Below are 17,307 nucleotides of genomic sequence, written 5' to 3'. Positions count from 1 at the left end.
GATGATTATCTAGCAGGGAAAGCACCAGCGGTCACAGCTCCTGTATGACACCAGTAATATGTTAGCATGGAGCAGTGTGTGCAGTCAGTGTGATGATTATCTAGCAGGGAAAGCACCAGCAGTCACAGCTCCTGTATGACACCAGTAATATGTTAGCATGGAGCAGTGTGTGCAGTCAGTGTGATGATTATCTAGCAGGGAAAGCACCAGTGGTCACAGCCCCTGTATGACACCAGTAATATGTTAGTATGGGGCAGTGTGCAGTCAGCATGATTATCTAGCAGGGAAAGCACCAGCGGTCACAGCCCCTGTATGACACCAGTAATATGTTAGAATGGAGCAGTGTGTGCAATCAGTGTCTCTTATATAAAACAAGTATATATATGTATATATATATATATATGTATATAGTGATGCTTTCTATGGCTAACAGGATGTTATTGGTTAAAATGAACTTAGGGCCTGATTTAATACAGATTGCAACTGTTATTGCAATAGCGATCACGCACACAGTCTCACCTCGACATATGCTATTCATCTGTGATCGCTATTCCAACGCAGCACAACATAAGGATGCCCACCTTGCCTTACACACATCCATAATACTTTCCAAGTCTGCGAAACCTTCGGTAACATCGGAGTCTCACGCACACTTGCACAAGGTCTGACCCTACTCAGACATTGCTAACCTCATTGCACTGAGTGAATGTCACACTCTCGGGTAGATTATGGATGTAACCCGTATTTGGGAGATCGAGACCTATTTCTGAAGCACGGAGTCTAATGTGCTGGCGGTGTTCAGCACGGAACCCCGCAAGAAGTTATGGACTTGGCCGCGTCTGACATACAGGTCACGGCCCTCAGGATAGGTTTCCCTCTACAGGTGCTGGTGAGCTCTGGATAGAGCGGAGAAGACTTTCAGGGTAGTCAACAGGATGGGTCATAATCTAACAGGCAAGACGGTTCCTAGGAGAAGATGTATGCAGGTCACGGAGGATAGTCAAGGTCAGAACCAGATTACCAAATGCAGTACCAGGGGTCAGACAAACATGGGTCAGGAACGAAGCCAAGGTCAGGACAGATAGCAAGTACACAGGAACGCTGGAGTAAGGTAATGGAGCATATACTCTGGCACCTGAATACACATTTGGCGTGCCTGTCTCTTTAAATTTCCCTACAGGTTGGCGCCCGCGCTCCTATGAGAGCCGTGGCTGCCTGCCATTCATCTGCCACAGAGAGGGAGCTGGACACATCAGCAGTGGGCACCGAGAACTCGCCTGCTGCCCCCCACCTGGGATGCCAGTGCTGTCGGACCTGGTAAGCAACAGCCAGAGTCCAGTGCACTGTGACATCACCCCCCTCTAGGGGTGGGCACTGAATGCCCCCACAAATGGTTTGTAGAAAACCTTTGGTAGAACTTATGAAGAAGCTGAGGTGCATGAATATCTGAGGCCTTGACCCAGCAGCGCTCCTCAGGACCATACCCCCTGCAATCCACCAAGAACAGCTCTAGAAACCCTGGAGTCTAATATCTGTTTCACCTCATACTCCTCCTGATGGTCCACCCATATTGCAGGAGAGTTGCAAAGTGCCAAGCAAGTATTAAGCACCAGGGGTTTTAGGAGGGACACATGAAATACATTGGGTATCCTTAATGTACTAGGAAGTTTCAGACGGAATGCCACTAGATTGATCACCTGAAGAATCTGGAAGGGACCGATGTATCTGGGAGCAAACTTCAATGTTAATCTCAGATGCCTGGTTGACAGCCAGACTTTATCACCAGCATTCAGCACCGAAACCCTCTTCCTCTTCCTGTCTGCAAACAGTTTATACCTTGAAGAGGCTTTGCACAAATTCTTATTTACCTCCTTCCAGATTTTAAAGAACCAGTTTACTGTACAATGCACAGCTTGAAGTGATACGGATTGAAGACCTGATAATTCAGGTAACCCTGGATGCAAACCGTACTGAGTAAAAAATGGAGAGTCCCCCGACGCCTGATGATACAGATTATTGTGGGCAAATTCAGCCCATGGCAACAGAGAGACCCAGTCATCCTGATTGGCTGCAACATACGCGCAAATAAATTTCTCCAATTCTCGGTTTATTCGCTCTGTCTGGCCATTTCTCTGGGGATGATAGGCCAAAGAGAAACTCAGATTGATTACAAATCGCCTTCATAATGATCTCCAAAATCTAGAAGTAAACTGCACCCCTCGGTCGGAAACAATGTCTTTAGGAAACGCTTCCAATCTAAAGCTTTCTCTTATAAACATTTCTGCCAACTTTGGTGCTGAAGGTAAACCCTTTACTGGAACAAAGTTGGAAGCCTTGTGGAACTTATCCACCAGCTCCTGGAAAGTGTTGAACACTTGGCATAAAGTCAGATCCATCACTTAGTCCATAGAAATGTGAGTCCAAGGACAATTAAGCACTGGTACTGGCAACATAGGACCTGATGGAGAGTGCAGTGGAACCTTGTGCTGAGCAGAAATATGACAAGCTGCCACAAAGTCCTTAACATCTTGATGGACCTCCAGCCACCAGTACCTCCTGAGAATCAGTTCCAAGGTAGGACTCCTGCATGCCCACTAAAATGTGAAGAATGTGCCCACCACAGCAATTTGGACCAGAGTTCAGGTGCTATGAATGTTTTGCTCCGGTGGAATCTTGGCCTTGTTAGTGACAGCCATGAAGCAAGCAGGGTTAAGAATGGGCTTGTCCTCCTTTATCCCCTCCATTTTAGTAGAGCTAAAAGCTTGAGACAGTACATTGGCCTTGATGTTCTTATTACCCGGTCCATAGGTAATCACCAGTTTAAACCAACCAAAATATAACGACCATCTGGACTGAAGATAATTTATACAGTGGGCCATCTTGAGGTATGTCAATTTTTTGTGATTGGTGTAGACTGTCACTGGAAATGTAGCTCCCTCTAACAAGTATTGCCACTCCTGAAGGGCCAACTTGATGGCTAGTAGCTCTTTATCTCTGACAGCATAAATCCTCTCTGGCGCAGAGAACTTTCAGGAGAAAAACCCACGGGAGTACATCTTGTTTTCTTTAACCTTCTGTGACAAAACTGCCCCAACACCAACCGTGTAGACATCCACCAACAAGAAAAAGGGCTGATCACAACTTGGTTGCCTTAGACTGGGTGCTAAAAGCAAGGCCATAACTAGGGTTGCGTGGCCGTTGCGCCCGCACAGAGTGCACATACCCTTTGGGCAGAACTGGCTGCCTCCTCCTGCGATGACTCCTTCTATCTTGCCTCTCTCTGATCTACTGCAGCTGCCCGCTGCCTTGTATAATAGTAGTGGTGGGGGGGAGAATCATTGCTGGATGGAGTGGGGGTGATGCCGGACCCCTCGCCCCCTTGGATAGTGCCGCCGGGACAGAACAAAGTTCAGTGTCTGGTTACCTCACTGTGGACACCACTGCCCTTGATGTGAGGACCCCGGAGGTGGATGAGTGCCCCTAGCGTTGCCTGCTGATGGTCCTACTGCTGGTGGAAAAGAGCTGATATTCCCTGGGAGATTCCACTGCACATCACATCCAGCTGGCTATGAGGTCTGTCCACACTGTTCCTGCTCTGTGCTCCCAGTGTTACTCAGCATGCTAGCACTCAGGCTGCACACCAGAGTTCCCTCCACAATTCAGTATGGGCGCAGGCATTTTTGATTCAGTCACCTGACTCTCCTCTACCATTCAGAGTGCTGCTGCCAGACCAGCTGATTGCAGCATCCAATCCCTGGGGACCCACCCCTACAAATTCCATTTCCTGACTGGCCTCCATTGCCAGTACAGTGTTGCTTCTGCTGAAGTTACAGCTTTGTGCTGAGCTCCCAGGTACTCTGTATATGAACGGTTCCAGTCCGTGTGATTCCAGTTCCGAGTCTGGTTACAAGTCTCTATTTCATCTGCTCCAGTCTGGGTTATTCACTGAGACTTGTTCCTAACAACAACCATTGGTCCCCAGCCGATATCTCCAACCATCGGTCCCCAGCTGATATCTCCAACCATCGGTCCAAAGCCGATATCTACAACCATACTGTGTATATATTATAACACATATATCTAATAAAAATACAGTGTATATATTATTACACATACGAAATAACAACACCATGTATATATTATCACACATATGTAATAACAATACCGTGAATATATTATCACACATGTAATAACAATACAATGTATATATTATCACACATATGTAATAACAATACTGTATATATCACACATGTAATATTACCATGTATATGTTATCACACATGTAATCACAATACCCTGGTGTATATATGTAATAACAGTACTGTGTATATAATATCACACAATGTAATATTACCATGTACATGTTATCACACATGTAATCACAATACCCTGTATATATGTAATAACAGAACTGTTTATAGATGAACATGATGTGCAAATGTATGGTCAGTAGATATAAAAGTGATAAACTATAATTATCAAACAAGTAGACGTCCTGTATGTAGTAAGATTATAAAAAGGAAATGAATGGGACAGCTGGTGCTAAGTGTGTGTGAGGGAATCTCATGTGCACGGTGGCAGCTGGTAATATATGAGCTTATTTGTTATTTATTTTAGTATTTCCTATATTGTGTTGGGATATAGGCCCTCATTCAGAGGCAGTCGCAAGAAGTGACTGCTCGCTCTGAATGAGGGTAGCCGCTTGTATTTACAAGTGCTGCCTCCTGGTCGGTAGCAAAGCTGTGGGTTACCACCCACTGCTTTAGCGACCGACCAGGTTGATGATCGCGATGGTTAAGACCATCGCGGCCATTGGGGCTTGCGACGAGACCCTAAGGTTTGGTCTCGGCAACCGAAAGCCCCAGGGAGCTTCCAACTCTGATAGAGCAGGTAGCTCCCCACTGACATCACTGCTGATGTCAGTGCGGCCACCCACAAACGGCATGTGTTCCTAAAGGAACGCCTCCATTTGGTCAGCCACCCCCCCTGGCCTGCCTACCAATCAGGGCAAGCTATCGATCAACATCGACAGCCGCCCTGTTGGTAGCGAGCCCCGGAGCGAGAGAATTTCTCTCGCTCTTGGGCTTGCGTACCCACAGTGTGGCCGCTGCACATGTGCAGGGCCTAAACATCGACCCAGTTGCGAGCGCTCAGTGCTTGCGACCGGGTCTGAATGAGGGCCATAGTCAGGATGGCGATGGTCACAGTTCTGGCAGATTCCGATGGGGAGGATTAAGGTTTGGCACTAAGAGGAGGGTTAGTGTTAGGTACTAGGAGGAATGTTAGGTACTAGGATTAGGGTTAGGTACTAGAAGGAGGGTTAGGCTGCGAGAGGTGGGTTAGGGTCAGACTGCAAGAAGGTTAGGGATAGGCTGTGCGATGGTTAGGATTAGACTGCAGGATGGTTAGGGTTAGGCTGTGGGAGGGTTAGGCTGCGGGAGGTGTGGGTTAGGGTCAGGCTGCAGGAAGGTTACAGTTAGGCTGCAGAAGGGGTGGGTTAGATGTAGGCTTCAGGAAGGTTAGGCTTAACCTACAGGATCAATAGGTTAATGTTAGCTGCAGGATGGTTAGGGTTAGGCTGCTTGAGGGTTAGGGTTAGGCTGCGGGAGGGGTGGGTTAGGGTTGGGCTGCAGGATGGTTAAGTTTTGGCTGTGGAAGTTAGGCTGTGGGAGGGTTGGGTTAGGGTTGGGCTGCAGGACAGTTAGTGTTAGGCTGTGGGAGGGGTGGGTTAGGCTGCTGGATGGTTAGGGTTAGACTGCAGAAAGGGTGGGTTAGGCTGCGGGAAGGGTGTGTTAGACTACAGGACAGTTAAGGTTAGGCTGCGGGATGGTTAGTCTGATGGAGGGGTGGGTGGGCTGCAGCATGGTTAGGGTTCGGCTGTGGGAAGGCTGGGTAAGGGTTAGGCTGCGGAAGGGGTGGGTTAGGCTGTGGGAGGGTTAGAGTTAGGTTGCAGGGAGGTTAAGGTTAGGCTGCAAGAGGGGTGGGTTATGGTTAGGCAGCAGGATGGTTAGGGTTAGGCTGCTTGAGGGTTAGGCTGCAGAAGGGTTGGGTTATGGTTGGGCTGCAGGACAGTTAGTATTAGGTTGTGGGAGTGGTGGGTTAGGCTGCAGGATGGTTCGGGTTAAACTGCGAGAGGGCTGGGTTAGGCTATGGGAAGGGTGGGTTAGACTGCAGGACAGTTAAGGTTAGACTGCTGGAGGGTTAGGCTGCAGGAGGGGTGGACTGCAGGATGTTTAGGTTTAGGCTGTGGGAGGTGTAGGTTGGGCTTCAGGATGTTTGGATTTAGGCTTAGGGAGGGGTGGGTTAGGGTTAAGATTTGAGTTTGAATACTTACCAAAATCCAATGCGATTCTGACCATTGCCACTGTCAGTATACTGACCATCAGGATCTATTCCATCCAACTATTCCACATTGTCATGTACTGTATACCGGCTATGTAATGTGTGATGTTATTAGTCTATGTACATGGTCTCATTGCCCTCACTATCCAAGTTTCTGACCTTAGTTTCTTCTTATTCCCATATAGAAATGATGAGAATTAATAAGCTTTTACCATGATGCTTTGGGAGAGGACTATACCAAGACCCAGAGTTTGGGTGAGGAGGCAGATTTATCCTCACTGGGTGCATGTTAGAGACTAGGGGGGAACCTGCTGGGTAACCTATGATTATGGAATGAAAGCTGACACTGATGAATAATAAGCCATAGTTATTACACCCTACCCAGAGCTAAATATAGATTACAGTAACAGTGTGTCTGTGTATATATACCAAATTCATGTACACCACTCTTGATGATGTAGTATAACTCCTAAGGCTAAAGGTTGAACCTAATTATTAAATAACACACAGATGAATCCGTTCTCATTGGGAGAAGAACCCACTAAAGTACAATTTGTTTTCTTTATCCTTCTGCGACCAAACTGCCCCAACACCAACCGTGGAGACATCCACCAGCAAGAAAAAGAGCTGATCACAACTTGTTTGCCTCAGAATGGGTGCTGAAAGCAAGGCTGTAACTAGGGTAGCATGGCCGGTGTGCCCGCACAGTGCACATACCCTGTGGGCAGAACCGGCCGCCTCCTCCCGTGATCACCCCTCTATCTTGACTCTCTCTGATCTACTGCAGCTGCCCACTGCCATGTATAATAGTGGTGGTGGGGGGGAGAATCATTGCTGGACAGAGTGGGGGTCATGCCGGACTCGTCGCCCACTTGGATAGTGCCGCCGGGACAGAGCAGAGTACAGTGTCTGGTAACCCCACTGTGGACACCACTGCCCTTGATGTGAGGAACCCAGAGGTGGATGATTGCCCCTAGAGTTGCCCGCCGATGGTCCTGCTGCTGGTGGAAAAGAGCTGATATTCACGGGGAGATTCCACTGCACATTGCATCCAGCTGGCTATGAAGTCTGTCAACACTGTTCCTGCTCTGTACTCTCAGTGTGTTACTCAGTATGCTAGCACTCAGGCTGTACACCAGCAGCCATGTTGGATTCAGTCACTTTGCTCTCCTCCACCACTCAGAGTGCTGATGCTTGACCAGCTGATCACAGCACCAATCCCTGGGTACCCACCCCTACAAATTCCATTTTCTGACTTACCTCCATTGCCAGAACAGCATATTCTTTCTCATAATTATTTCATATTCAATAGTCAATTTTACATACAGACTAAGGGCACAGCCATGGGGACCAGGTTCACCCCGAGCTTTGCGAACCTTTATATGGGCCTCTTGGAAAAGAGGCTCATTTGGGGTGGCGAGTTCAGGGCAGGCCTGGTCCTCTATGGATGTTATATAGATGACTTATTTTTCATATGGGATGGAGATGAGGAGTCGGCAGATAATTTTGTTCGTTATCTTAACAACAACCCATTCCAACTCACCTTCACCAGTAATTGTAGCAGGACATCTATAAATTTCTTGGATATACTGGTTTCCATTAAGGATGACCATATTTCTACCTGCACTTATCAAAAAGATACAGACATACATCATTTCATACCCTTTAGGAGCAACCATTACAAAAAATGGTTGCAAAATATTCCTTCTGGTCAGCTACGCTGTATCCATAGAAATTGTTCAGATTTTAATAAATTTTAACATTCACATGAATTGTTGGAAGCCTTCAGGAAGAAAGAGTATCCCGAAACATTACTACTGGATTCATACAATAAAATATCAGTGATGGATAGAAAAACACATTTTATCACCAAACAACCCTATAAGGAACAATCTCAGTCCAACTTTACTCAAGCAATCAAATTTATAACTAGATACAATTCAGCAGCAGGCAACATAAGAAAGATCATTAACACTAATCAAAAAGTTTTATTTACAGATCCCATACTAAAGAATGAGATAGGTGCAGGAACAAAGGTTATTTCTAAAAAAGCAAAACGCTTGGGTTGGCACCTACATTATGTAAGAGGAACCACACACATCAAACACAGAGGGGTGGGAATGGTAACAACACTAACTGGTTACCCACCAAGACCATAGGCTGTTATAAGTGTGGTTCCATGAAATGTATAACGTGAATTTATATAGCATAAAACACTCACTTTATGAAAATTACATTTCCAATTAATACATACATCAATTGCAACTCGACATACATAATATATCTCATCAACTGCACCTGTTGTATGCAGTACACAGGTCGCACTACATGTAGAATTAAAGATAGATTTCTGGAACATCGCAGAAATGTACCTAAGAAATCTACAGAACACTCACTTTCCAGACACTGTATAGAATCACACCAAGGAGATCACAAATGTATTAAAATTGTAGGTATAGAAACCATTACCCCAACTTCAAGAGGGGGAGATAGGTACTCTCCACTCTGCTTCCGAGAGACTTATTGGATACATCAAATGGGAACTATGCAACCTGAAGGTCGTAATGAAATTGCAGACACAGATTTTGACATATAACATAAATTAGTACTTGAGTTCCCTCAGGCTAGCTTATTGTTAATATGTACCAACATGTTTGTCCAATAATGTTTGTCTGAATATAATATGAATACATCATATACTAAATCATTTTGGTTGATATGATGGGTTGTATTTAATGCATATGAATGTCAAGACGTTATTATTTCTTCTTTAGAGATCTTTTGTTTTCAAACATTTATTTATTTTTCTTACATTGTGATTACATTTTTTATTATTAAATGATTATCACTGTCATTATTGTTATTCCACATTCGTTTGATACAGATGTACGAAGGGGATGTTTATCCACATCTGTGGGTAGATTTTATACACTAGATATTAACTATCTATTATAGTTACGCTATTTCCTGAGAAAGGATTTTGTTTATTATTCAGTATTTAGTATGTGGTTGTTTGATATGATAGAGGGTTCACTACATGAAGTTCGTTATTTAGGAACAACATCTGTAGGTAGAACTTGTAGAATATTGGAGTTACACATAGTTACATTATTGTTTATTATCATGCCAAGTTCATAATAATTGGGTATTGTATTTGTAAGTCTGTGTAGAACTGCTTCTATCAGTTCATGTGTATCCCTTTAATGGAAGGGTTAATCAAAACTGTGAAGTTTAAATCTCCTCTTAATCTGCTTGTTTGGACTATCCCACAATACCGGTCACACCAGACAGGGGTGTATCTATTGGTCCAAGCGCCCCTTGCCAGGCCAGTGGGTTGGAACTTGGTCCCACTCCCTCCCTCAGCACCTCATCACCGTCTTCAGCCCCTCATCACTGTCTTCATCTCATCATGCTCAGACCCTAATTTCCTCCCTCAGCCACTCATCACCTCCATCAGCCTCCAATCATCCCCAGCAGCCTCTCATCACCATCCTCAGTCTACATCACCTTCTTCAGCCCCATCACCTTCCTCAGACCACATCACCTACTTCAGTCAGCCCACAACCCCATCACATTCCTCAGCCAGCCGCTATCACCTTCCTCAGCCCACATCACCTACCTCAACCCCATCACCTACATCAGCCCACATTACCTCAGCCCACAACACCTTCCTCAACCCACATCACCTACCTTAGTCCACAGCCACATCACCTTCCTCAGCCAGCCCCCAGCCCCTATCACCTTCCTCATCCAGCCTCTATCACCTTCCTCAGCCAGCCCCATCACCTTCCTCATTCTGCTGTACACTTCTCCTGTCTGCCTGTTCGTTCTCACCCCCTCAGGTCCCGGCCACTAGAGTTAGCAGTGCAAAATGTGCCCTTACCGCTCCCTGGCCCCTGCTATGAAGGGCATCTAGATGCTACCATTAGGTGTGTGTCCTCTCTATCAAAGCACGCACTGTATGTGACATCACACATCACTAAGGGGTCACCTGGCCACCCAGCGCTGCCAGATTCAGACTGAGTATCAACTCTGTAGTGTTTGTGACAGACTCAATGTGTATGTGCATACTAAGCACTGGGAAATCACTGGGACGGGCAGCAGGGAATCGGTGAGCTCACAAAGGGATAGAACTGACTGCGTGGGGCACCACCGGTCAGCAATGGAACCCCCCTTCGGCCGGCGCCCCTGGTGAGTGTGCCATCCTGGCCAATTGGAAGATATGCCCCTGACACCAGAATCTGTGTACACAATGTCCAGAGGATATACCACAACTTGTCTCTTTTCAAGCCCTATTGCAAGTGAGCATACCATTGCAAACACCTTGTTATACTCACTGCACACAGGACTGTGGCTAACTGCTATTCAGCCGTCAGTGGCTGCCACCTGCAAACAAGCAGAGAGAAACAGCTATTACTGCTTCCATCCAGACCGCTTCATATCCACTGCGGTCACTGCTAACACATAATGGCAGCCCAGGACACTGTCCGTAATACGGAGCACAACAGGACCTACTGTGCAAACTGCACACATCCTCTGCACACGGACAGTTCGCATCCGACAGAGACGTGCAGACACCGTCCACAGACAGTATTAACAGAACTCCAGAGCAGGAGTTATTCACATTAACAGCACCGATTACATCAGCAGGGCTGGATATCCAGATTGACCTGTGGATCTATTTTGATACCAACGGCCCGGGATTTCTCTGGTTAATCAGAATGACCACCGATGATACCTACTGCTCTCACAGCAGATCACTACCCTCTGATGACGGTAAAAATTTCCATTCATACCAAAGTACTTATTGCAATTGTGACTGTGTCCATTTCTTCTAAAGCCTTCATAAGGCACCTTTTTATTTTCATTCATATGTTGCTATTTATAGTAAACACATAGCAACAATATTACTTATGCTGGGCATACACTACCAGATAAAATGTCTGTCAGACCGACAGACATTTTATCAGGCCGGCTGCCAGCCGCAGAAGTCGCCGGCATACACTGTGAGATTTCTCTCACAGTGTATTCGGCAGACATCTGCGCTCCGCCCCCGGGGGAGGAGACATTTCCCTGTTCCTTCCGTAGGAAGGAACGCAGGTAATGTCTGTCGGCTGCGCTGGGCATACACTGCCCGATGCGGCCGACAGTTTAACGGGAAATATCGCATCGGACGGGCATGCTGGACAATCCAGCATGCCTGACCGAGCAATATTTAACCCTCGGTCACCCCCCCACACCCTACAATTATCGCGGCGATCCACCGATATCGGGCGGATCGTCCTGATAATTGTAGCGTGTATGGCCAGCATTAGAAGCGGGATAACGTATTTTTTTTTTTTTTTTTTTTTCAAAAATGTTTTTATTGAAGTCAACAAATACACTCTGGTACACAAGTAAATATGACAAGAAACAATGACATAATTACAATTTATAGCATACAGTTCACTTGTGGTTTGAGGTAATAGACTTGCCACAATTTTCTCTTTTTACCGATCAATTGAAAATTAAACAGTAATATATTATAATGACTTCAACCATAATAGAAGAAATGAAGGGGGAAGAAAGTAGATGGGTGATGGAGGGGTGGGGGGGTGGATAAGTATAAGAAGAGAGAGACGGAAAAAAAAAAAAAACAGAAGAAGAGGAAATAAAGTGGGAAGGGGGTTATGAGCCATGCACTCCCAGGGTCAATCCCCTACTACTCTTCTTTTATTTATGTAGGTCCTTTCTTCTCTTTTTTTTTTTTTTCCCTCTCTTAAGCGTAAGTTATTGGGGGGTCTTGTAGTAGTATTCTAGTTTCATACCATTGTGTTGATTTGAAACACTGTTGTATTTATCTTTTAATCTCAGGATTTAAAGCCTCAATAAAGCTTTCCCAAATTAAGAAGAATTGTTCTGCTTTCTTTTCCTTGTTGATAGAAGAGTTGACCCAATCCATTTTGAAAATATAAAATAATTTCTCTTTGAACATGGTTAATGAAGGAGGGGTAGGAGCAATCCATTGTTGCAGGATACATTTTTTAGCTACAGCCGAAATAATTAATAATAATTTTTTACAACCCTTGGAAACTCTAGTTATTCCTGGAATATAACCCAATATTGCCCATTCTGGTGTTAATGGAAGATAATTGATTAGGTCAGCTAGCACATATTGTTTCACTTCCATCCAAAATTTTTTGATGACCCTACAGTCCCATAGGCAGTGGTATAAAGATGCCTCTAAATGGGCGCATTTTGGACACGCAGAGGAGGTTGCAATACCAATCAAGTGACAACGTTTGGGAGAAAGATAGCTCCTATAGAATAATCTGTAGAACATTTCTCTGTAGGTTGTAGCTGTCAATGTTTGGAGGGAATACTGTAGCGTGCGCAAAATATTAGTTTCTGTTAGATTTGGAAAGCAAGTCTGCCACTTAGTGATACCAGTGGAGAATGTTCCCGTAAAGTAAGGAATTCTTAGTAGGTGGTAAAACAGGGATATAGCCCTATATGGATAGCCAGCCGACAAGAAGGCAGTGTCTAACCTATTATCCCAATCCAAGGGAGATAAAAAAGATAATATTTTACTGGTGTAGTGTTGTGCCTGTAGGAAGGCCAAGTTACAAGAATGAAGAAAATCGTATTGTGTATGTGCCTGTTCAAACGTTAATGGGCGTTTAAGTGAAGAATTAGTGAAATGTCTAACTGTACGAAGGCCCAGTGAATCCCACCTTCGGAAAGGGTGTGTTGCTGACCCATTCTGAAAGTCATTGTTTCCCAGCAGAGGGAGATGTAGTGAGTAGGAAGCATGAATTTAAATTTGTTACGTATCGAGTGCCATGTTGACCATGTTGACATCAGGAGTGGGTTATCAAGCAAGTGCGGTGGTATATCGTGTTTAGGCATATGTAAGAAGTAAACCAAGTCCAAACCAGATAGGAACTGTCTCTCTAATTCATAGTGGGCGAAATGATTTCTATGTAGAATCCAGTCATGAATGTATCTACATATTGCAGCTTGGTTATAAAGGAGAGTATGGGGAAAGTTAATTCCCCCCTCTTCCTTAGTGCGTTGAAGAATTTTCAAACAAAGTTTTGGTTTTTTGTTATTCCAGATAAATTTCCGAAAAGCGGCATCTATCTTTTTAATATCAGTTAAAGTGAGAAGTATCGGGAGGACTTGTAGAGGGTATAACAGTTTAGGGAAAATTATCATTTTTATTAGATTGGCCCTTCCTAGGTAAGAAAGCTGAAAATGTTGCCAGCTGTCCATTTCCGCACAAATTTTATTTATTATTGAGGTAACATTTAAAGAATATAGGTTGTTAATATTCTTGGGTAATTGTATACCCAGGTAAGGTATGCTGGAAGATGCCCATTTTAAGCCTCCTAAATTGTCTCTAGGTCTAAAAGGTCTATTACCCAAAGCTAGTGCCGTAGATTTAGTAAAGTTAATAGTAAATCCAGAAATGTGACCAAATCGTTCCAATTTTTCGAACAAGGGGGTCAAACTAACCTCTGGATTAGATATGAAAAGCATGAGATCATCCGCAAAAGCTATAAGCTTTAATTCGTAATCTCCAATGGAAGCACCGCGCAACAGCGACCAATCTTGAAGAGAACGGATTAGCGGGTCAAGTGCTAAATTGAATAAAAGGGGTGAGAGCGGACACCCCTGTCTCGTACCTCTAAACATATGTAATGTGTTGCCGAGAAGGCCATTGACAAGTAACTTAGTACATGGATTCAAATAAAGATATTTGATCATATTAATAAAAGACGTACCAAATTCCCTGGCATCGAGAACTAGGAACAAATATTCCCATAGAATTTTGTCAAAGGCCTTCTCAGCGTCCAAACTCAACAGAATAGTGGAAGATCTCTGATCCGCTGGGGAGGAGGCCAGAACTGCAACTGCCGAGCGAATGCCCAACACCGATTGGCGGCCTTTTGTGAATCCTAGTTGATGTGGGGTAAGGATTGTCGGCATCATATTATGTAATCTAATCGATAAGATCTTTGCCAAGATTTTATAATCCTGGTTAAGCAAAGTAATGGGTCTATATGAAGACAGCAAGGAGGTATCCCTATCTGGTTTGGGAATCAGGATTGTTGTTGCCTCGTTAAATGAGGGATATGCAATGTTATTCGAGTAGATTTGTTGCAGTAAATTGGTAAGTGTAGGTGTAATGTCGTCTTTTAGGATATTATAGTAATTTGCTGTAAAGCCGTCAGGGCCAGGTGATTTATTCAAGGGATAACGTATTTTTTATATTTTACACAGTGATTTTTGAATGAATTTTATGCATCACATGCTGTATTTTATATGCTAATTTTAATATGTAAAAATATATATATGAGGGTGACCTGGAAGTGCTGCAAATGTGATCAGGGAGAGCAGCCCAAGATTAGAGAAAGGTGTACCCACACCTGAAGAAATTGATAAAAAATACGTGTATCCAATCCTAAGCGCTATCCTTCATCAATATCTTCTTACTGCGACGGTATGACCCCATATACAATTGTAAAAGGTAACGAGTATAAATTTATTGATGTTCAAATGACTAAAATAGATAATTTGTAATCAACCACTGATTTTCATATAGCAGCAAATGGTTTCATAATGATATCAATGTATAAATAATCATAATAGCAGCTGATTATCCTTAGAAAAATAAATAGTCAGTTGGTTGCTTTACCAGATCCGAGAAGTAAGTGTGCGAGGTATGAAGATTAATCTGGAATCCTCCTCCACCTTCTGACGCGTTCCTCTGTTCTGGCTGCAGCTGTATAGCGCCTCCTCTCCATCCAACGCGTTTCGGAACCACCTATCTCTTTATGTTCATACCCCACGCACTTACGTCATGGATCTGGTAAAGCAGCCATCTGACTATTTATTTATGAAGGGTAGCGCTTAGGATTGGATAGACAAATTTTTTTAATTTTAATATGTGGCTAATCGTTATAATAAACATGTATTGAAAATACAACCATGTTGTGTTGGGCAATAATCTTAGGTTTGTGCAGCTCTCTTTGATAAACAGATATTTTTGAAGAATAGTACAGAATTTTCTTTGTGGGCAGCTGCAGCCAAATTATTTCCCAAACACAGATCACAGAGAGAGCGCCAGGGTCAGTTTAATCTTTATTTCCAGTACAGCGTTGTTTCTGCTAAAGTTACAGCTTTATGCTGAGCTCCCAGGTACTCTGTATCTGAACAGTTCCGGTCTGTGTGATTTCAGTTCCAAGTCTGGTTGCAAATCTCCATTCCATCTGCTCCAGACTGGGTTATCCACTTGTTCCTAACAACATCGGTCCCCAAATGATATCTCCAACCATCGGTCCCCAGCTGATATTTCCAACCATCGTTTCCCAGCCATTATCTCCAACCATTGGTCCAAAGCTGATATCTCCAACCATACTGTGTATGTATTATATAACACATAAGTAATACAAATACAGTGTATATATTATCACACATATAAAAAAAACAATATTGTGTACATATTATAACACATACAGAATAACAATACTGTGTATATATTATCACAGATATGTAATAACAATACAGTGTATATATTATCACACATATGTAATAACAATACCGTGTATATATTATCACACATATGTAATAACAGTACTGTGTATTTAATATCACACAATGTAATATTACCATGTATATGTTATCACACATGTAATCACAATACCCTGTATATATGTAATAACAGTACTGTGTATAGATGAACATGATGTGCTATTGTATGGTCAGTAGATAATAAAGTGATAAACTATAATTATCAAACAAGTAGATGTCCTGTATGTAGTAAGATTATAAAAAGGAAATGATGGGACAGCTGGTGCTAAGTGTGTGTGAGGGAATCTCATGTGCACGGTGCCAGCTGGTAATATATCATCTTATTTATTATTATTTATTTTACTATTTCCTATATTGTGTTGGGATGTAGTCAGGATGGCGATGGTCACAATCTTGATAGATTTTGATGGTGAGGATTAGGGTTAGGTACTAGGATTAGGTACTAGGAGAGGGTTAGGTACTAGGAGGAGGGTTAGATACTAGGAGAGGGTTAGGTACTAGGAGGAGGGTTAGATACTAGGAGAGGGTTAGGTACTAGGAGGGGGTTAGGTACTAGGAGAGGGTTAGTACTAGGAGAGGGATAGGTACTAGGAGGAGGGTTAGATACTAGGAGAGGGTTAGGTACTAGGAGGAGGGTTAGGTACTAGGAGAGGATTAGGTGCTAGGAGGAGGGTTAGATACTAGGAGAGGGTTAGGTACTAGGAGGAGGGTTAGATACTAGGAGAGGGTTAGGTACTAGGAGGAGGATTAGATACTAGGAGAGGGTTAGGTACTAGGAGGAGGGTTAGGTACTAGGAGGAGGGTTAGGTACTAGGAGGGTTAGGTACTAGGAGGAGGGTTAGATACTAGGAGAGGGTTAGGTACTAGGAGAGGGTTAGGTACTAGGAGGAGGGTTAGGTACTAGGAGAGGGTTAGGTACTAGGAGGAGGGTTAGATACTAGGAGAGGGTTAGGCACTAGGAGGAGGGTTAGATACTAGGAGAGGGTTAGGTACTAGGAGGAGGGTTAGGTACTAGGAGGAGGTTTAGGTACTAGGAGGGTTAGGTACTAGGAGAGGGTTAGGTACTAGGAGAGGGTGAGGTACTAGGAGAGGGTGAGGTACTAGGAGGGTGAGGTACTAGGAGAGGGTTAGGTACTAGAAGGAGGGTTAGGTACTAGGAGGAGGTTTAGGTACTAGGAGAGGGTTAGGTACTAGGAGAGGGTTAGGTTCTAGGAGGAGGGTTAGATACTAGGAGAGGTGAGAGGGTTAGGTACAAGGAGGAATGTTAGGTACAAGGAGGAATGTTAGGGACTAGGAGAGGGTTAGGTACTAGGAGGAGGGTTAGATACTAGGAGAGGGTTAGGTACTAGGAGGAGGGTTAGATACTAGAAGAGGGTTAGGTACTAGGAG

At 43.9% G+C, this 17,307-nt stretch overlaps 1 protein-coding gene across 1 annotated transcript in view; it reads right to left on the bottom strand.

The window, feature by feature from the left end:
* Nucleotides 1-17,307, bottom strand: part of LOC148501738 (uncharacterized) — a 282,577-nt gene that overhangs the window by 183,479 nt on the left and 81,791 nt on the right. The window contains exons 17-19 of the mRNA XM_088450031.1: nucleotides 14,109-14,361; nucleotides 7,886-7,963; nucleotides 7,603-7,783 (exon numbers count right to left, since the gene is read on the bottom strand). Of these exons, the coding sequence (XP_088306157.1) occupies nucleotides 7,603-7,783; nucleotides 7,886-7,963; nucleotides 14,109-14,361 (512 nt within the window). The remainder of the gene's footprint in view (nucleotides 1-7,602; nucleotides 7,784-7,885; nucleotides 7,964-14,108; nucleotides 14,362-17,307) is intronic.

This window comes from Taudactylus pleione, unplaced genomic scaffold (genome assembly GCF_031769625.1).
Source record: "Taudactylus pleione unplaced genomic scaffold, aTauple2 ptg000504l, whole genome shotgun sequence".
Lineage (NCBI taxonomy): Eukaryota > Metazoa > Chordata > Amphibia > Anura > Myobatrachidae > Taudactylus > Taudactylus pleione.
The sequence above is the reverse complement of the archived record's forward strand: the minus strand, read 5'-3'. Positions and strand labels throughout refer to the sequence as shown.